We start from the raw sequence: 22,791 nt of genomic DNA on the forward strand, positions 1-22,791 counted from the left end.
TAACTTTTTATCACCAACTTTTGAGATCCATATTTTCCTTTATTGCTGAATTAATGAGGCACCAATAATCCCAGTAACATAAGTCAGAATTTATTCTGAAAATACCATAAAGAGACAAAGAGTTAGTCAAGTATTCTTGCCTGCTGGAGACACAGAATATCAATAGCACCTTTTTTTAAAAAAAGACATGAACGTTTATAAAATTGCAGAACATATCTTATATATTCACATATAAAATCATGAACCAATAATAATCCGGATGAAAAAACTGATCTGTTTCATCAACATCAATGAACATTTTATTGAAAGTTTGTTCCACATATTAGATTTCCCTCAGTACATTAGAAGTACTTCAGCTTTCTATTTGAAGTGACTTTCTTAAAAATAACCTTTTTTTTTCTGCTCCGGATAACCAGGTATTATTATAGTATACATATTATAATAACAAGGTATATGTCTTTGACCTCATGTATGACTCCCCAGTTGCTACAGGAATAGATTTACTTTTCATACACAAATTGGGAAAGATGTCAAATATTGATGATAAGTATCGAAGAGTTGTAGCTACTCTAAACTGAGTAAATCAGTGATCGTACAAGCACTCCGTAATAGTTGAATTAAAGGTTTCAAATTCAGTTAATTACATGAATATTTGATAAATACATGAATGTTCTAAACATTAGTTTGACCAAAGTACTAATCTTCATTCTAATGATTGGATGTTACATAGTCTCTATATAATGTCAATTATACTAAGCAATAATGTAATTTCAAGTTCTTTAATCAGAAAGTATGAGTTACGGCCGGGCGCGGTGGCTCAAGCCTGTAATCCCAGCACTTTGGGAGGCCGAGACGGGCGGATCACGAGGTCAGGAGATCGAGACAATCCTGGCTAACACGGTGAAACCCCGTCTCTATTAAAAATGCAAAAAANAAAAAAAAAAAAAAAAAAAAAATGAGTTACTCGTAATGAAAACTGGCACATAAGGAGGGAAAAAAAATCTTGTTTATAAAGCAAGCTGTGCAAAACTACAAGGACGTTGTAGCTTTCCACCAGATACGGAATATCTGCCAAGAAAATATTTTACTCAGTCTTCAATCTAAACACTACTAAAACCAAATTAAGGTTAAAAATTATTTTACTATGCACTTGCAATTATACACACAAAATACTGCTTTGATAGACATTTCTGTTTTCACATTTGTTGTGGTATACATCTGAGAGTTACTGTGTGTCTATAATAAGCAAATTTTATATTTCTGTATTTCCTTTTTATTTTTTAAGAGATGGGGTCTCGTGCTGTTACCCAGGCTGTAGTGCAGTGGTATGACCATGGCTCACTGCAATCTCAACCTCCTGGGCTGAAGTGATCCTCCCACCTCACCCTCCCGAGCAGCTGGGACGACAGTTGCATTGCCACCATGCCTGGCTAATTTTTTTTCATTTTTTTGTAGACAGGTTCTCGCTATGTTGCCCAGGCTGGTCTTGAACTTGGCCTTATTTCCTTCTATCTATGATCAGTCTAGTTAGATCACTTGATTGACACAGACCTATTCAAAGAATATAATTATGAACAAAGGAAAAAATAAAGCTTATGTAACCCATAGCAAGGAAAATTGCCGCCACTCTAAATTTTAGAAATCACATGGAAATGAAACATGAAAAACTATCAGTATGTATGGTCTAAGAGTTAGCCAGATCGGCACTTTCATTCACCAACTTAGTTAATTTCAGGCATTTGACATGTGTCATTGAGATCACTTAATGATTACAGAATTGTCAAGCAAATTAACATCGGCCATGCATCTTACAAGTTACAGATGAATTTATATAACCAAACTAACATACTGCTGAACGGTTTTGATTATTTTAGTGTATTTTTAAAAACTTTGCTCAAAGCTTAGGGAAAAGTATTGTGAAGAATGCAGGGCCAGTCATTAAGCCTATTTTATGTACTAGGAGACTGTTGGTGAATTTTAGGGTCAAAAAATGTTAAACAGCACAGCCATTAGAGACAGTGAAAGATTTTATTATTTTTTTACTTTCATCCAAACACACCCTTTCCTGAAAAACATAAAAGCATGCACATCAATGGCATTCTTATAAAGAAAAATTAATAAGTAAGCTGTAAATCAGTAATAATACAAACAAAAGTTTAAATGATATGTGAAAAGATTTACAGGTAGGTATACGGCCTTAATTTTAGAAAATAATTCAAGTCAGTATTAATACAGGTTAAGGAGAAGCTTCTAATTTTCCAAACATTTTGATACAAAAATTTTTTCAACTACTATATTTTATAGACCGTTTGTGAGAAGATTAGTATAGTTCTATGAAACATAACATTCAAGTGATCTTATGCAGGTCAGACTGCCTTGTTAAAATAAGTTAGAATCCACATAATTCCAATAGTATTGCCTCTCAAAGTTCAAATTTAGAACATATCCATTATATTCAAAATATGTTAAATCCCTGTACTTAACAAAGACATGGAATTGATCTAAATTTTACTTTACAGGTAAGAGAAAATTATAATTCGGCATGAGGAAACTTTTCATAAGTTTTACCCATGCCCCATTGATGATTAGGCCAACTGTATCCTGAGTGTGCGTGGATGTATGCATACATTCTAAATCAATTCACACCACAGGACTCTTCAAAGACGATGTTTGAAACAGTTTATTCTCTGGCCTGGGAGAAGCAGTGTAACACAGTCACTTGATTCTCCCTTAATCATTATTTCTTTCATTTTGCTTACCATGATCCAATTGGTATGTTTCATGTGGGCCACTGATATATTTTGCAACAAAATCCAGTAGCAGTAAGCAGAAATGTTAACTTAAAGGACTATGAGGAAATCAAAGTTTAAATTATAACACAAAAATAGAACAGTTCACACTGAAAGGTCTTCTCCCATGGGATACATTGTTCCATGGCTGAAAAACGTGATTTGGTTCCTGGAACAAAGCTCTTGCTCTAAGGTGATACATATTAATGTGTAGCTCCACTAAACCTAATGGAAAATAAACAAATTCGTTCAGTCCTGATGAATTAAGTCTGTATTTCACTGGCTTGAGAAGGTGAATTTCTTGACACAGACAAATGCAAAATGCCCCTGCAGTAGCTGGTGAAGCCCACTCACAAGGACTTAAAGAGGTCAGCTCTGAAAGTGGGCAGCCCAGGCTGGCTCTGCATTTCTTCCCAGCAAGTCTACGTGCAAGCCGCTGAGCGGCACCACTGACGGGATCCAAAGGAAAAGGACCAGAGCCCAGTGGGAATCCACCACATTACAGAAACGCGACTTCTGAATATTCTGTTAAATCAAAGAGAAGAAGGCAAAAGGCACATGCTAGTAAATCTAGGCAGAATGTCTGCAGGCTCTCACCACCTTAAAAATCTTGTGAACTTGGGGTCCAACCAAGGTTCACACTGACTATTATGATATTAAAAAAAAACAAAACAGAAAACCTTAATGTTTTCAAGCACTTATGGCACAGACATAGGGAAGTACTAATAGCATAAATATTCAAAAAGCTGGGAAATTTAAAGTTCTGCTATAATGAATCAGAATCACAATTTTAAGCTTCTTTCTCATATTTTATACCATTTTTTGTGTGTACAGGGTGTGCAAATTAAGCAATTTCAATAAATATTAGAAATTTATTTTGCAAATACAAAATGAGTAAAATCAGCTAATAATGCAATACAATAAAAATCATGTGCTAAACAGAGCTTTTCCCCATGAACACTTTTACCCTTTCCTTTGAACATCCTGACACTTCTTAAATACAATTTATTTCACTGACTTGTAGAAATAAGCAAAAGATGAAATATTAGCTAGCTGCAAGATACTAAATACTTTAGTAATAAGACCTTAGAGCTGTCAGGTTGTAATAAATTGAAAATAACAGAGAAAGTAAAATATGCTGCAAATTAATGCTCAAAAATGCAGTCATCTGACTTACAAAATACACAATCCCCCCAGCCTTCTCAAGTTGTCGTTAGTTCATGGGAAATGGACAGAGTAGGAGAAACTCCATTTAGCTTTTACCCTTCCAGCAGCCCTGGTGCTAAAGTTGTATTAACCAGGTATGTCTGCCCAAGACCATTGCATATCAGCTTTCGTCACAAATTCTATTTTATCCAATCTTCAACCAACAAGGCTTTATTTACACTCCTTATTAAATTCAGGAAACAATTTGATGTCATGTGCAGCCGCCAAAAATAGACAATGTAGCACATCCCATTGTCTGGAGACAGCTATTTGTTTATGCTTTAATAGTAACCCACAGGCAGCCAAGTAGGGTTCCATATATCCAGGTGTTCACATACAGCTTCCTTCCAGCATCGGTCATAAGCATGCCTGCAGTCAAACCACTTAAGATCAACATTGATGGTAAAGTCTTCTTGATACTTAATTTGGAATTAACACTTTTCCCAGGAAATCTTTTTCTTCTTTCTGGATCTGGTGACTCATAAAATTCTATAAGCATCCTATAGCCAGAATGAAAAAGGTTTAGATTTTAGTCACTTCAGTATTTCAATTCAAAAAATATCCATTAGGTAGCTATTACATGCTGGAAAAGTTATGCAGGTCCTTGGAAAATAAGGATGAATAAGGAAACATCCAGAAATTTGGATTAATAGAAGTTTCTAGTCTTTTAAAATATCTTTAATATGCTCTATGATTAGTATACATGAATTATATATGTAATATTTCAACAGGTGGTTTTAAGCCATTTTATGAGGATGCTTGTTGTCTTTTAAACTTTTGATCTATAAAGTTTTACAGTGACCTGACTCACAAATGGCTAATAACCCGCTGCAGCTTCTCCTCCTTTTTACATGGAGCTCCTATTCCACCAGAAGTCAAAGATAGGACCAGCGGTTCTTAGACAGTGGTCCCTCTGTATCCGCAGGAGGCTGGTCCCAGGATACCCAGCAGAGACCAATATCAAAGGATGCTCAAGTCCCAGATATATGAATAAAATGGCATGTATTTGAATATAACATACGCACATCCTCCCAAATCCTTTTTTTTGAGACAGCGCCTTACTCTGTTGCCAGGCTGGAGTGTGGGGCAATGATAGCTCACTGCAGTCTCAACCTTCCAGGCTCAGGAGATCCTTGCACCTCGGCCTCCTGAGTAGCTGGGACTACAGGTGCACGCCTGGCTAACTTTTGTATTTTCTGTAGAGACAGCGTTTTGCCATGTTGCCCAGGCTGTCTTGAACTTCTGGGCTCAAGCAATTTGCCCACCTTAGCCTCCCAAAGTGCTGGGATTACAGGCATGAGCCACCACAGTCAGCCCCCTTTTTTTCTGAGTATTTTTGATCTGTGCTTGGTTGAATCCACGAATGTGGAATCCATGGATATGGACTGCTCACTGCACCTGGTCTGTCTCAAAAACACCTTTATTCCCATGGAATTAGAAAGACAGGTGAAAGAAGGAAAAGAGCATAGTAATTCATTTTCCCATCCTACATAAGATTTGTAAAGTTATAATAGCAGAACATACCCAACATAATAATCTAAAACACAAAAATACTGAAAGGAAAAGCGCTTCTATTGCTTTATAAATCACACACCCTAGTGATAATCATTGTTTTAAAATGTCCAGACTCATTCTAAATATTTATAAATACTTATAAAATAAGTAGGACGTTAAATACATTTGCCTTTTTTCTGAGAACACATTTTCATGTCAATACATGTAGATCTTACTTTTAAATTTCTTCCATGGCCAAAGTGGTCCTGAAGGCTGGCTTAATAAATTACATCATGTACACTTGAGAGTCAATGAAAAATAGAAGCTTAAAGTTTCATTTTTAACCTATCACACTTTTAATCATTTTCACCTAGTAAAGTTAATCCAGGAGGGTTAATTAAAAACATTTCACTGTAAAACAAGGAAAAGGAGAACAATGATAGTTCCTTGAGAAGAAAATATATATTAAGAGAATAAAACAAGTGGCTAAAATTTCTGAATTAACCACAGAAGACATTGTGGATATAACCCTGTCAACTGCCGCTTCTATTTCCAACAAATATAACAGCGTCATATCTGCCTGCACGCCAGCACAGTCCTCTACCCCTCCCTTGCTTTTCTGTGCGCACCAGCCCAGTAGCTGGTCCCATACAGTAACACCACTTTATGTGACCTGAGAGGTAGGTCCGGGCATCTGACACTGAAAAGTTTTTTTGTGTGTTTGTTGTTGTTTTTAATTTAATTTGCTATGTTATCATGTAGTATTGTCAAAGAAATACTATCAATGAAAGTAGATGGGCCCACTGTAACAAGTTCTTTACAGTGATTTGTACAAGTTTAAAACACGATCAGATATGCATAAAATTTGATTTGAATTTATAAAATGTATTCTTGAGACAATACAACTATTTACACTGGTTTCAAATTGTTGACTATACTGAAATCTAGTTGAACTGAAGTTCCGGAAGTGGTGGAAGTGTTGTTACTCACTTATCTTTGATTTCAAAACGTTCATGCAGCCATCTTCTCATATGTTCTTGTTCTTCTGGGACATCTTTTTTGTCGATACGATCAATGTGAATATGAATTTTTGGACATTCTTTGCAGAGAAATTCTAGCAAAGAACAAAAATATTTCATTTTTTACTATTTTAGAGCTCATGGTCATATAAAGTAACATAATGAAAATAAGGTAATAGGACAAAAAAAGTTGTGAAATAATGGAAAAGTACAGATTCCTTAGCAAAAATAAACAAAAGTTAAAAAAAAAATAAGGATTATAAACTGGTGGTTGGGGGTTTCAAGCTGAAGTAGAAGAGCATGTTATAATTTCTAAGTCAACTACAATTACGTAAGTCATTAAGTTAAATCAATAGTACCAAATGTAATTTTTCATGTGACAACTTTTAGTGCTATACACAGCCCAGGAATAGGAAGCTGGGGCCTCCTCTAAGTCCATACTCACCTCTCTGAAGGGGCTCCAAAATGCCTACTACCACCAGCCCCCATCCGAGTGTGGCACCTGTCACCACGGTGACTGCTGCCTCCCCACCAGATTGCGAGCTCCACAGGGGCCGAGAGGTAGCTGGTCTGGTTCACGATGGCACCTCTTTACCTGGCACACAGCTGAGGGCACTCACAGGCGCCTGATAATCCTCAACTCCTTGCTCGTCGCCTGACACACAGCTTCTCGTCACTGGCTGCTACACAGCTTCTCGTCACTGGCTGCTACACAGCCACAACAAACTTGCGGGAGCAACTGCCCTCCTCTCTAACTTGGCCATTGGTTTCTAATCATTGCTACTCCTTGCTTTCCTGATACTTGCCATATTTTAACATATTATATAATTGGTAAAATAACCAAAATTCTTACTGTGGAATAGCCATGAGCCCTGTAAACAACTGTAGTTTTTAAGACTTGCTAATTTGAAAAAAGGAGACAGTCTTTTTCAGCCTCGATTGCACAAGGGATGAGGCTATTATTTATTCCAAGAAAGAACTTTGAGCCTAGAAACTCCCTTCTTTGTAGGTGGCTCCTTGTGGAAAGGTAAGAATGTTAACATATTTAAGTTCCCTGGAGAACAAAGAAATATTCCTAAGATTTAAGAGCTGACTAAGGTAGGGAGGTATGCTGAATGGGAGACTGAGACGTTTTGGTCAAATTGAAAATGCGTTCAAAACCATGTTCTGAGAAATGATGAACCTACACTCCACTGTCCGAGGAAGGCTTGCCTTTGCTCTTTCAACCCCACAGATTTCCCGTTTTTGCTAAGTACTCTCTGCAACTGCTCTTCTTGATTTCAGTGTCAAGCTCTTAGTAACATGCAGCATTTAGGTCATCAAAAATACCCTGTATTCTTATACACTTCCAGGAGTAAACTGGCTTTAATAACACATGTGCAAAACAGTAAACAAAGAAGATTTTAATTTTCAATATTTTGTCTTAATTTTCCTACAGTACTATCATCTGAAAAATCAAAGAACTGCTTAAAAAGCATTTTCAGCAGCAGAACTGTGCCCTAGGGAAGAGCACACATGGTGGAGTCAGGTAGCCTGGGTCTCCACCTCTGGGGTAACCTTGGGCAACTCCGTCAGCCTCTCTGTGCCTAAGTGTCCAAGTCTATAAAGTAGGGATAATAATAATAGCACCACTGAAACGGTCATTCCAAGAAGATTTCAAGCACCTACAGGAGTGCTTGGCACACAGTATGCACTGTGTGTTAGCTATTACAGTGTTTTAGCCACATATTACTTCTCACTCTATCTTATTTCTATTTCTGATACATAAAAAGACAGATTCCAATACTAATTTTCCTGCCTTCACTGAATTATCTAGATCTCCTACTCAACATTTCCATAATCAAGTAATCATCTGGTCCGCACTGCAAATACCCAATATTTCAAGTGCTGGCATACAGACTGTAAGGAAGATGGAACAGACCGCATTTCGAATGTCAGAAATAGAATGCTTCGTGGAGTACAGTGCTCAGGACGTGGCAGGGCCTCTACTAAGACGTGAGCTTTGGAAGAAGAGGCAGTGGTGCTGTGAGAAAAGGACTCCAAAATTTGCATGGGTCCTTTCGTTTTTCCTAAAACTTACACGTGCTCAGAATGCGTTTACAGCATGCTTTTGAGAATGCTGATTATTTCATTCAATCTCTGCAATTCTACGCAGGCAGGGGCAGTTATTATCTCCTTGTAAGATGAAGAAACTAAGTCTCAGAGAGGACCAAGGCCCAGCGTAGGCATGGTGGGGCTGTAACATACAGCCAAGTCCCTAAGGTTCAGGACCCAGATAGGGACTATGAGAGGAGCAGGCGACAAAGTGGAAAGCAGTTCAATGGCAAATGACATTTAGGAGGTTCTAACACTGAAGGCAGGAAATAAGTGGCATAAATACTTCCTATAGATTTAATAAAGTATTTATATATCCACATTTGCAAAAACTATCTTAGTTGAAGCATAGTTCATATTACATGAGTAGAAATTACCCTATAGCACCTTAGGGAATCTAGGAAAAAATACTCTAAGGTATAATTGTTTTTCTACCTATAAATTTCTAGTAGGCACTAAAGTACACTCATACGCTTGGGTAATACAGAAAGTCTTCCAAGTATTCGTATGGGCCACAGGTCTATTTGCTGCAGAAACCAAGTCCCATTTGCTCTGAAGGCAACACACAGACCCATATCCAACAGGATGAAGCTGGGTAGATAACTGCTGTTAAATCACATCAATGAACACTATATAGCCTTTAAAAAAAAGTTACGGAAGTATATGTACAGACATGCACAGCTGTTTATGACACACAAGTAAGAAAATATGAAGAACAGGAGCTATAGACACACACACAATCTCATCTTTAAAAAACACATAAAGGCACATACTCTCTCCAACATATAGACATTATAAAAAAGGATTTAAAGGAAAATATCCAAACTGTTAACTGGGGTTACAGCTGGACAGGTGAATTTGTGGAGATTTTTTCTTCTTCTTTTGGGTTATCTGTAATCCCCTCTTCCCTGATCCACTTTTTTCTTTTTTTCTTTTTTTTTTGAGGCAGATTCTTGCTCTGTCACCCAGGCTAGAGTCCAGTGGCACGATCTTAGCTCACTACAAACTCTGCCTCCCGGGTTCAAGTGAATCTCCTACCTCAGCCTCCTGAGTAGCTGGGATTACAGGCGCCTGCCACTGTGCCCAGCTAATTTTTGTACTTTTAGTGGAGATGGGGTTTCACCGTGTTGGCCAGGCTGGTCTAGAACTCCTGACCTTGTGATCCACCCGCCTTGGCATCCCAAAGTGCTGGGATTACAGGTGTGAGCCACTAAGCCTGGCATCCATATTTTTAAATATAAAAATATTAATAGAAATGGAAAGTATATATGTCGTAATATGAAAATACTGGTAGAAAAAAACTTAACTAGGATCACACACAATACTTAAATAGAATATCAAATGTTGTCCTTAAGCACACAATTTATTATATTACACGATCCACTTCAGAAATATAATTTTAAAAAAATCAATAGTAATCAAACTACCCTGTCTCATCTCTGCCGCAATGACATCTTCCATGATGACAAGAAGCAGTGAACCATGCGAGAATGCCCAGGTGGACTTTGATTTATACCTCCCTTAAAATGAAACTTACACCATAAAACGGGAAGGACAAGGGACACTACTGGCTGCCTCTCTCTTCAACATGAGACCTCATGGAGGTGACTGCAAGAATTCCTGTAGCATTTGTTAGCACTGCAGCTTCTACAGCTTCCCTGTAGAGCGTCCTGGTAGCAATGTGGAGTGGAGCAGAGGCTCTGCATCTTCAACAATCACTGCAGCTAATACTGACAAACAGTGATCCCCCAGAATGCTTTGAGAAACACTGGGCCACGGCATATCAACAATCTAACAACTTCACGAAAAAAATTATTTCTTAATTGTACCATAAAATATGAATATTAAATCGCCTGCTATATATAGAGATAATATTTAATACTAATGAAATTTGGCCACAAAGTACTTACAGTATTCCAAGTTACAGAATTTTATACCTAACACAACTTATATCAGATTTCATATAATTTAAAGTGACTATTAATCTAAAGTAGATTATAACCAGACCAGAACACCCATCAATTCATATAAACAACTGAAAGCAGGGCTGAGTCAGTGACAGAAAACAAAAAAACAATGAAGGCAGGGTTTTTCAAGCTACGGGTTAAAAGCAACACACTAAAAGGAAAAATGTGTTATTATTATGTCTTATGTGCAGGTATACATGTAGAATAATGTCTCAGAAGTGGGAATGCTAAATCTAAAATGTGAATGCATTTGTATATCTGAGATAAATGTCCAAAGCAACTTCTATAGAGATTTATACTATATTGCATTCCTAACAGCAAAGTATAAAAATGGCTGTTAACACTCTAATCTCACCCACTGAGCCTATGTCAAACCTTGGGGTATTTGCCCATCTAATGGATTAAAAAAAAAAAAGGTATCACCTGTAGTTTTAATTTGCACTTATCTTATGAATGAGGTTAAATGTGAAATGTCTGTTCTTGTCCTTTACCCATTTTTCTTTCTAGTTATCGGTCATCTTCTTATCAATTTGTAAGTGTACTTTATACATGAAGGAAATGATCCCTTTTCTATGATTTAAGTTGCAAATAACTTCCCAGTTTGTCTTTCAGTCCTGATTTTACTCTGGTGTATTTTTCCTTTAATTCAGAAATACTTTATCCTTGACTGACGTGATACGATTTTATTTTCTTTATGGTATCTGGGTGTCAGAAAGGCCAACCTTTCGAAAAGAGACACAATTTGTAATGAATACACATAGGCAGTGACCACCCCAAAGCCACAGTCAGCTCACATGTAGCAGAGGATAAGCAGGGCAGTGGGAGGTTGGAACCCGGGCAATGCAACTCAAAGAGGGTTTTGGATTCCTCAAGGCACTTGCGATGCAGCTGGGAAGAGAGAAAGACAGAGCCCTGCGCTAAGTGCCAGTACTGTAACACACGCCGTCAGTGCCACAGCAGTACTGCGAGAGCAGGGGTAGAAGGCACGGTGCTATGCTGGGAAAGGCGCCACCTGTCACTCTGGGGGAACAGTAGGCTTGGATGAGGGCAACAAAAGAGAGGGCGGTTTCCTGTGGAAAGTAGGATTGGCCACACAAAGTCTTCGACTACTGAATATGCATGAGGTGCAGGAGGACTCAGTCAGCCAGGTTCACCATGGCCGAGGCTTCACGGCACAGCACAGGACGAGGCAAAGGCAAGGCAGAGCTCAAGGCTGGAACACAGTCCTCTGAAAGCAGGCTATAGAGGCTGGCGTTACCCATGAACTCTGCTGAACCAATGGGTTCTTAGACAGGCGGGGACATGATAAAAGTAGCAGCATTGAAACAAGGTTATTATGGGGAGTCTATCTGTTTTTCATTGGTTATAAACACTTGTTTAATCTTAAACTACGTTTAATAAACTAGTGACAATCTTGCTGAACAACTAAATGTCTTGTTTTCAAATGCAAAAATAGGTAAATAACTCCTTCAATAGTTTAAAAGAGAAAAATATTAATATGCCACTTTTTTATAAGAAGGGAGGGATGGTAGAATAAGAATATATCTGACAATAGCTCAAAGGTTCTTAAAACCTAACATGTTTGAAAAAAAAGGTAACACTTAACTGTATTTCTTCTTGTCACAATGACACCAAATTTCATAAATATTTTATGAAAAATACAGCAAAAGGGCAGCACTAATAATGTGCACCTCAGTACTGCCAGGGGCGTGCTCTTTCTTCACGCCTTCCTCCCCTTTACAGAGCTTTCCATTTGTATGTGTGAACTTTGAGTAGAAAGAGTCTGGATTAACGACAACTGATTAGTCCATAGGACTAATACGACAGCCAAGAAACACCGCACTTTGCAGGACTAATGAAATTTCAACTGTTACATCTTAATAACATCTTGAAAAATATGCCGGGTAAATGTAATGAAGGAAAAAAGTTCACTTAACCTACTTTGCAAAACTGAATTCTACATAAACATATGCACCATATACACCGCGTGGCAGGCATTTCAGGCGCATGGACACACTTACCCGTCATGGTCGGTGACTCTCTTCGCTGCCCTCCATTGTCCTTCCCTTCGTAAACCACCGTAACATCATAAATTGCATCTAAATAATTCTTCATGCAATCAAAAGCAACGTGAGTTGCCTTTATTCGTGGTGTCAGCACATGTTTTAATACTGCAAGGCCTAGAAGAGAAGTCAATTCAGTGTTGTCATTAATTAGTTACAAAACACCTCCACAATAAAATATATTGTTGAACATCTAAATTATTTTTAAATTCCCTCAAGTAAACACACCAGAATCTATTAGTGCCACAACCTCATATCTTTAGGGCTTTAAGTTTAGAAAGCACTCTCACTTGCCTTTTCCTGTTTAAATCAATATTCATTTGCTATATATCGATCAAATATCTACATGTACAAGTCACCATGCTGGAAGTTTATGGCCTATTGGAAACGCTTCAATCTAGTAAACCCTGGCAAGGGTAAATATCAGTGCCCTTGCTTCTGGCCACTGAACAAAGGTGATAGCAACTTGCCCACGGCGACTCAAGATTTCCTAGAAATACAGTCACACAGCACATGGCCTCCTGTGTCTGGCTTCTTTCACTCAGCATGGATCTGAGGTTCATCTGTGTGGCTGTAGGTCTCAGTGCTTCATTCCTTTTTATGGCTGAGTAATTTTCCATCTTGTGAACAGATCACATTTTGTTGACCTATTCACTGCTTCATGGACGTTTGAGTTGCTTCCAGACTTTGGCTATTACGAATAATGTTGCCATGAACATTCACAGGAACTGCAAATGAAGGCTGCATGTGAACAAGCTTTTGCATGAACATACGATTTCATTCCTCTTGGCTATATGTGACATATTTTAAAAGGTTCTTTAGCTGGGGCCTACCGCAATTATCCAGAACAAATTGCATTCATCAGGTTCCTACTAGGGTTAAGGATTTTGTTCTCCTCTCCTTCCTATTACCTCCCTTTTCCTTGATTAAAATATTTACTGACAATGTAACAGAAAACAGTAGTTCTCAATAAGTGACATGAAAATAGACTACAAAAAACTAGTCTAGATTTTCTACTGGCCTCTCTCCAGGGAAAGTAGCTGAGTAAGGAAGAACAGCTATTACTTGGTGGGACTGTCCCACACAAGAGTTTTTAAAATGCAGGGTGGTGTGGGAAAGACAAAGATTCCCACAAGCACATATCTGACTTTAGTCCCCAGGGCAGGGGCAGTTAAACTGATTCACGAACTTGCAACAAAAACCTCAATCGCATACCAAGCTGGGAAGCATTTATTTGTCAATTAAACTAGTTAACACTTCCTTCTTTGCTACTGGAGCACATCCAACTTTATGAAGTCCAAAGTTTCAAAACATCACTCTGTGGTGTTCACTAAAACAACCAATTACTAGAATCCAAGTAAGTTAGTAGGGAAATAAAGACAGAAAGGTAGTCTTTTTAAAACATAAAGGGAAATGAATTATGAAAGTTTAAAAAAAATAGCTTTGTGACATGAATCATAGCCATTAATGGTATGTAAACAAAACTAAAAAAAAATCTTCTAATGAAGGAATACACTGGGAATAGCTTCAATTATTCCAAACATTTTCTATATCAAATTCTCTGTATCAAATCCAAATCCTACATAGTCCAGGTTTTAGTATCCAACACTTGAAAAGGAATAGCCAATGAAGATGAAGAAAAACAAGGGGACTGTGGTGGTGACACAGGTGCCCCAGAAGGAAACAGCCCAGGAAGAGCGAAGTGCTCAGCCACGTTTGCTGGAAGACACTTGAAAGGCCCAGAACTGAGACGTGACTCCCAGGCACAATGGAGGGTCCATGACATCTTGATCGATATTTTCAGTGCAGTGGTGGGAACTGAAACTCAAAAATGGGTTCAGTGAGGTGCCAATATGTGAGGTGAGAAAAAAATAAACCACAGCAAATTCTTTCCTGAATTTATTAACAAATGGTCTATTAATTTCCAACGGTTAGAATAACATAAGAAGCTCTTACTATTAAAACAAATAAAACCTGGTCCTTCTTGGATAACTCAGAGGTCACTTTCCATTTCTAAACCAGAGCTCATAATAAACTCTAGTCCACACGGGGAATTATTTACAATCTCTGACCAAGCGGCCACCAACTCTCAACAGTGACAAGAGTTAAAACAAAAACAATTTTATAGTAATAATATCGAGGCCAATCAGAATTTCGATAGAGAGAAACCCAAATAATGACGTATTCTTAATGAACGGCTCTAGCTTGAGCCAACCATATTGAGATCTGACTACTTTCCAGGGAACTACATAAAGGCCCGAGCCCAAACAGAGAAATGTGGTAGCTATTCAGTTACTTCTTCCTGGTCACGATCTAGTGTCTGTTCTGGTACCTGCTTTGCCTTGTTTCCCTCTCCAGAGCTCCTGAATTTCTACTTAATGCTAACGATGGCCTAGCATACCCTTTGACTGAGTTTCTCCCTAAGGGTCATTTGCGGTACTGGTTGAGTATACCTGAAATTCTGCAGTTAGTATTACATTTTGGAAACATTATAAATAAACGAAAATACACTGGACAAAAAACTTTAATGATCCATGTAGAGAATGTTACATTTATATACAGAATTTAGTCTGCAATGTATTTAATATATATTATCTCACTTGATTCTCAGAAATTAAGTAATTGAGGCTCAGAGAGATAAAATCTTGCTCAAAGTCACACAGCTAGAAAGACCTTATAATGTCTGGTTCAGTATTTTTCTATGCCATAATTAATAAGATACTATTCTGAAACTATAAATAAGTTAAAGATTAATGAGGCAATAAAAAAATTTAAATAGCTACAGGACATGGCAGAATGTCTTAAAAGAGATAGAAGATATTCTCAGAATGTAAAAATATTACTCATACTTCAAGGTTTTTTGAAATCACACATATCTATTGGTGAAAGCTTCAGGAAAAAGCACACTGGAGAGATGCCAATGTGGAGGTATACAGCACACAACGGCGGGCAGAAGGACTTTTGAACAAAGGTACAGAAGCAGGGACCCGGGAGGCCTCTGGAGCACTTGTGCAGAGCAGGAGGGGCTAAGTGTGACAAACACACCAGGTCACACTGCTGTAAGCTTCAGAATAAACACTGATCTGTAGGAGCACAAGGATTGGAGGCCAAAGAACAGACTGAATCTAGGTGCAAAGAATAACAGTTCTAAGTTTCACAAAGAGTTTTGGACATTCAGTCATAAAGCAACAAAGTCCTGAATTAGGAATGAAGCAGTGAAAACTGAAAAGATAAAATGTAATAAAGTGAACACCAAATATATACTGAATCAGCAACTGATTGAATGTGGTCACAGGGGAAAAGGAGAAAAAAAAATAACTAGGCTTCTGCTCCAGAAGTCATAGACAAGGCCACGCCATGACTAGAAGAGGAATGGCCAGAAGCAAGACATGCAGAGCATGCCGGCATGCACGCACCTGCCATGCAAAGAGAGAAGTGGGAGGGCAGCAGGCAGGGAAAGAGAACATTAAGCTGGGCGCCATGGCATGTGTGTATCTGCAGTCCTAACTACTCAGGGGCACTGCTTTAGCCTGGGAGTTGGGGAGCGGGGGAGAGAAGGAAGGGAGGGAGGGAGGAGAATAAAGAAAGAAAACAGAAAGAAAGAGAGAAGGAGAGAAAAGCAAGCAAGCAAGCAAGAGAGAACGAGTGAGGGAAGGAAGAAAGGGAGGGAGAAAAGGAAGGAAAAGAAGGAAGGGAGAGAGAGCGAAAGAAAGAAGGAAGAAATGGGGGAGAGAGAAGATGAGTTCAAATTGGGCATACTGAGGTTGAAGTAACAAAACATTCTAGAAGTAGTTGGAAATATGGTCTGTAAAATGGCAAGAATCAACCAAAGCTAAGCATATGGAAATCGTGGGAATGGATAACTGAAGTGATGGCAGTGGCTGAGAATAATAAAGGGCAGAAGACGAAAAGGCAAGAAATAAAGACTATGGAAACATCCACATTAAAAAAAAAAAAAAAGATAAAAATAATAACAGGGAATAGGACAAGCCAGGAAAAAAAAAGGGGGGGAAACCAATGTAATACAAACACCAAGGGAAGAGAATGTTTAAAGGAAGAGGAAGTGATATTTATCTTCATAAAGAAAAATAATACTCCATTGTTTATTTCTACAATAAAGTTAAAATTGTTTTCTGGTTATAAAGTTATAAATAATGTCGAAAGTTAACAAATATGACAACTGACACAAATGATACGATGCTTCGGAGGTCAGTGGTAAGTTAGAAGTGGGATACGTTTTTGGAGACTGGATGGAGTCAAATACAAGAAAGCAAGGGGCCCAAACTTCTCTTTGCACAGCTACAGACTTAGTTATTTCAGAATGGGTGTATATTTGCAAGCTGGGAGAAATCCTAGCAGAGAAGTAAGGCAGATGACTAATGCAATGATGGAGATAGGGTAGATGGAATCAAGAGCTTAGAAACTGTTGATGCTGCCATGTCTAAGAAGAAAATTCTTCTCCAAAGTTTTCTTCTTAGACATGGCAGCTTCAGCAGTTTCTTCCAAAGAAATCAAGTCAAGAGAGGCCACATTAAGATTTTGAAATCAAAAGGGATACACTGCTTCCAGAGAAACACAACTTCCTGAAGGCAAAAAATCCTTGAATGTGAGGAGAAAAAAAATCCATGAAAACCGTAAGAGTAGTCAAAAGGAGAAAAATAAAAACTGCTCCGCACAGACTTGGCTCAGCTGAAATGAAATGGCCTGGCTTGGCTGCAGAAGGCAGTCAGCATTGATCTTATGATGTTCTCCACTGCTAAGGAAGGGAAAAAACAAACAGGGTTGCCAAGGGCTGAGGAAAGGCAGGGCAAGAACAGAACAGCCCAGCATCGGGATGGGCAGACCCCAGGGCTGGGGCAGACAAGAGCTGCAGAAGGGCCAAGGAAAGACAGGTTAGAAATGAGCCAAAACCACAGGTTCAGAGCAAGTGAGGAGGAAGGAGAACCAGGGTCAGCTCCATGGTGTGGGCGACCCAGTGTCATTTCCAGACGAACTTCAAGGTGGTGAAAGCAGAACAAGACCTCCCCCCAGGAGCCTCCACAAAGGACTGTAGCCCTGCCAACATCTTGATTTCAGCTGAGTGCGACCCTTTTCAGACTTCTCAACTGTAAGAGAAGAAATCTGTGGTGTTTTAAGCCACCAAGTTTATGGCGATTCCTGAGAGCAGCCATAGGAAGCAAATACACCTTCTTAAGGGTGAGAGTGCCGTTACCACCCAAAGCTGAGCACTAGCTTTCTTGTTTGCTATGCTGACTTTCAGAAGTTGGCTTCAAAGTATTAATTTAATTTCTACTTCTTTGATTATGAGAAAGAAGAAATACTTGTTCAAGTGTGTGGGTCATTTATGTATCTTGAATTTCTTATTCATGCCCTTTTCCCATTTTTCTAGTTTATGTCTTTTCTTACTAATTAGGAAGCACTTTTGCAATATTAAGTATATTAATATCCTATATTAGAAAATATTATTAGCTTGTTATTTGCCAACTAAATTTGTTCATATGATGTTTGAGACATAAAAATAATTTTTATTCAGTTGTCTACAAAGAAAGAAATTGCTTTGTCGCTTATTCCCTTTGTTCTCATGTTTTCAAAGGACTCTCCAATCTCTATAATCGCCAGTGTTATTCTTCCTATGAATAACGTGCAAATTCTAGATATCTGGTTTGCCATTATAGACACACCATTAAATTTCTGTTTTCTATTATGAGAGTTCAAAAAGCTTAAGTATGTCACCTTCGCTAGCTACGACGGTTTTAACCATGGCAGTTCAACAAACAAACAAACAAACAAAAACACCACAGGGGCTCACTTCAATGGGTTCAGGTGGCAGATCAAGATACATTTAATTCCAACTTTCTTAAAACCACTAGAAAGCCAAATATCTAAAACAATACCAAGGAAAATGAGTTAAAACAAAACCCTTCGTACAGCTGAGAAAAGTTGAAATATTACCGCAGTGCCTGCACTTCTGCAGGACCCCGTATGAACAGCTTCTTCCTTCATGTCTAAGTTTCCTATAAGAGGTATGCAACTGCTATCAATTTGTTCTTTCTGTGAATAAAACTTAGGCAAAAAAACTGAATGATGGAGTTACCAAGACAAGAAATAGGAGTGTACGCATGGAAGGATAAATTCTATCTTCAATATGCTGAGTTTGAGACATCCCTTTGGGCCAGTCAAGCGAAGCTCTCTAGTGGACAATTGTACAAATGGGTCTAGAGTTAGGCAGAGAGATATGGAGGGGAGGAAGCTTTTGTGAGTCATCAGCAGTCAAGCAGACAGTGGCTAAGGCCATGGATTTAGAGGAAGACCACCATGAGACACAAAAACTGAAATTAATGAAAGACCAAAACCTGACACTGGAAGTAACACATGAAGCAGGGAAAAATGAAGCAGAAAGAGGCTGGAAAGGAGGCTAGCAAGTAATCACCAGAGAGTTGGGAGGATAAAGGAGAACAGCCCCACAGAAGTCTAGGGAGAGAATTTCAGATCAGACCAAAACAAATTGAGGGCAGAGTGAGTACTGAAAATAGTGCTTACAACAAAGGTAGACTACAGATTCAGAAGACTTTGGCTGTTATGGAAAGGGGGAAAAGTGGGTGCTAGGAAGAGGAAAACATAAATTTGAGAGAGAGGGGTTTCTGTTTTGTTCTGTTTAATAAATGTGAAAAGGGCAACAGAGATAATGGCGTTGCAAAAGAGCAACTGAAATGACAGAACGTGATGTCTACTAGACAGAGGAAGCAGTGAAAGTCAAAAGGGAGCTGACAGATTGAGAGACCAACTGAACCCTCCTATTCTGAACCACTCCTTAATAGGACATGTGTTTAAAAACAAACTGGCATTTTTTAAATGTACTGTTACAAATGATGTCATATTGTAAGAATCTTGTAAAAGTTCCCCCTTATCATTTTAATTAAACTAAAATTAAATAAAATTAAAATTCATTTCATGCACTAGTTACATGTTGAATGCTCAAAAACTCAAAAACCACATTGGTAGGAGCCAGCACACTGGACAGAACAGATAAAGAACTTTACCATTATTGCAGAAAGTTCCATTAGACGACACTGTCATAGGCCCTGGCGTAATGTCACGAACAAGGTATTTGCTCAGTAAGTGACTATCAACATTTGGAGATCACATACTAAATCACAGTCAAGCTTCAAAGACACCTCTAAGAACACAGCATAGCCCCTGTTTTCTCTATACTTCCCAATTTGGTTAAATTGCATAACTTATTGGTGTATCAATTATCCAATTCTCTAAAATATGGATATTAAGAACATTACCATTATTGAGGACATTAATAGCTTCCAAGGACTGTGAGCCAACTTTGTGTAACTTCTCCATTAGAAACTTGACATATTTTCTAATCTAATTCTCACACAGATTTAGATCTACTTATAAGGCATATGTTCTTTTAAGAGATGAAGAAGCAAGCTCAGTCACATTACACAACTTGCAAGGTACAACCATACAGCTAATAAAATTCCGAGTTCGGACTCCAACTTACGTCTGTCAACATACAAAACAGAAGCTCCATTACACATAACCTACACTGTAGAAAAAGCTTCCATCTACATAATCATGTTCTTAGATAGATTTTAAATAAATCCATGGCACAAGAATATGTATCGTAACAAGCACTTGAACTCAATTTCTCAGATATATGTAATAATAGCATGCAAGTGAATTAAGGAGAAGAAACTTCATTTCCTAAGAGATAATATGTACATTAATTCAAGGAATGAATACATTCATTCTTTCAATTGTAAAACAAAAGTATCTTTTCCAGGAAGAAAAACTAAAAATGTTATTATCTTATTTGTTCAAACACTGTCAAATTTTTACTTACCACGTTGGGCAGCAAATGCCTGACTAGCTGAAAGGACTTTTGTTTGCTCTGGATTATACCTTGTACCTTCTGGAAAAATCACAAGATACATCTGTGGGACATAGAGCAAATTTGGTTTATTTGGTGTCAGCTTTGTTGTTACTGTTGTTAACTTAAAAAAGCTAAACCTACTAGTGCTAAGAGAGTATTTCCTACAGTAGGGGAAAATGTATATTTATTTACATGTGACCTTCATTTCAAGCAGAGCAAACAAAATGTAACAATTCAATTAAGTCTGAACATAAAGTGAAATATATTTTAAATGCAGTGCTACATTCATTGGTAGGTCAGCCATGAAGAATCTAAAAACATTTCTAATTACATGCTAATAATTCACTAATTAAAAATAGGCCATGAAATGCTGACTCATACAAAGCCTCAATGACTTTTTTCCCTTTGAGATCCTGTAATATGTCATTTTAGAAATATAAATTTTAGAAATCAGTATCCTTAAGTACCAACACTAAAAGTACCTCATTTGAGGAAAATCATATACTAAATTCCCACCATGTAAAAGGTTCGAAATGTTCACATTCAAAAGCTTCACACAAAATTCCTATTTTACACAGCTCCTTTAGTGAATTTTAAATTTTATTTATAAGCAACCTCATTTGTTATATAAACTGAAACTAAAATAATATAAAGAAGAACATCAAGCTGGATGTTTAATAAGTAATCAATTAGTCTAAGTTTTTACACTTATCTGCTTAGGAAAGTAAAACAGAAACATTAAAATTATACAGCAAAACTCCTAACTTGAGAACAGAGTTACAAAATCTACACTGATAACTTTGATTGACAGCTGAAAGACAAAAATAAGATATGTATACCAAATCCTTTCAGATACAAACAGAATACAGAAAACAAGACAGGAGCTCATGGGAGAAAACTATGTTCATTGGATCCATTCTTGCCAGATCTCAGACAGTACTCAGACAATACTGTCTACCTCTGTGCATCTGGTACAGAAGACTTCCTTCATCTGGATGGCCTCTGATTATAAAGCTCCTACTTAAAAACCTACGTGGGACTGAGTTTTCTTTAGATACTGGTATAATAATGGTATCTGAAAATGTTGTACTTTCAGCTTCCATGCAAATATGCAAGCTTTTTGTTCATTCACGTAATAGTCTCAGCACCCACGCCTGACTTAGAAATTAACAGATATTATATGTATCTTTAATAATGAAGATTGATCAGATCTGTTAAGAAAATGTAGAAAAATGGGTAAAATTAGGAAAAAAATACAAAATTCCTTATTATATTCCAGTAACTAGAAGGAAAACAGGAAGACAAACATTAAAGCTAGTTCCAAAACCACACATTCATTTTCACGAAAATGTCTTTTGTATCAGTAAAGGTTTATACTCAAAGCCATGAAAGCAACTACTGTGGGCTATCAGCTTTTAACTCAATCATTTATAAAGAAAACGATTATTTCAAAGGTTAATAACTCATGTGGCATTATCTGCTGTGTCTTGATGTTTAATTTAAAAGAACACTGACAGACAACAAGAAAGCATGAATTCATTCAGAGCTAATTCGGAAACTATTTCTTATATATTTATTATGTTCCAGAAACTGCACACAGGATAACAACACATATGGTCCTTCCCTTCATGGACAAGTGAGGAAAAGAAATACATTAAACAGATAAATAAAAACATGTAGTTACATATCATGATATGATTGCAAAGAAAAAGAACAAGGTGTGATGAAGGAAAATGATGAGAAGAAATTTAGGAAGGGCAATGGGACTAGGATCTAAAGAATGGGTAAAAGAATGAATGCTTTTCCCTAAAGATGAGGAATATGGAAAGGATTTCCCTCACACCAGTTCTACTCAAGGCTGTACTGGGAGCTCTAGCCAGAAAATTTGGCAAGAAAAAGAAATAAAAGCCATCAAGATTAAAAAGGACAAAGTAAAACTGTTATTTCTGTAACAATGACGTGATTGTTTATGTAGGAAATCCTAAGGAATATCTTTTTTAAGTTACTAGATAATGAGTAAGGTTAGCCAGGTTGGTATATTAAAAAATTATACGCCTAGGTCAACAATCAGAAACTTGAAAAATTTTTAAATGTCTTCTACAACAGCATCAAAAACTAAAATTCTTAGGGATCTATCTGGCAACAGATGTGCAAATCTGTACATTAAACTACAAAACACACTGAGATAAATAAAGACCTAAGTAAACAAATGCAGGCTATGTTCATGAACCCAAAGATTCAGTCCTGTTATATCAATTCTTCCCAAATTCC

General features: G+C 37.6%; 1 protein-coding gene across 1 annotated transcript in view; it reads right to left on the reverse strand.

The window, feature by feature from the left end:
- Window positions 1-2,009: 2,009 nt before the first annotated feature.
- AGPAT5 (1-acylglycerol-3-phosphate O-acyltransferase 5) overlaps window positions 2,010-22,791 on the reverse strand; it is a 52,380-nt gene continuing 31,598 nt past the window's right edge. The window contains exons 5-8 of the mRNA XM_017854318.1: window positions 20,491-20,581; window positions 12,591-12,749; window positions 6,480-6,603; window positions 2,010-4,495 (exon numbers count right to left, since the gene is read on the reverse strand). Of these exons, the coding sequence (XP_017709807.1) occupies window positions 4,270-4,495; window positions 6,480-6,603; window positions 12,591-12,749; window positions 20,491-20,581 (600 nt within the window). The 3' untranslated portion in view covers window positions 2,010-4,269. The remainder of the gene's footprint in view (window positions 4,496-6,479; window positions 6,604-12,590; window positions 12,750-20,490; window positions 20,582-22,791) is intronic.

Source organism: Rhinopithecus bieti, unplaced genomic scaffold (assembly GCF_001698545.2).
Source record: "Rhinopithecus bieti isolate Rb0 unplaced genomic scaffold, ASM169854v2 scaffold_39273, whole genome shotgun sequence".
Taxonomy (NCBI): Eukaryota; Metazoa; Chordata; class Mammalia; order Primates; family Cercopithecidae; genus Rhinopithecus; species Rhinopithecus bieti.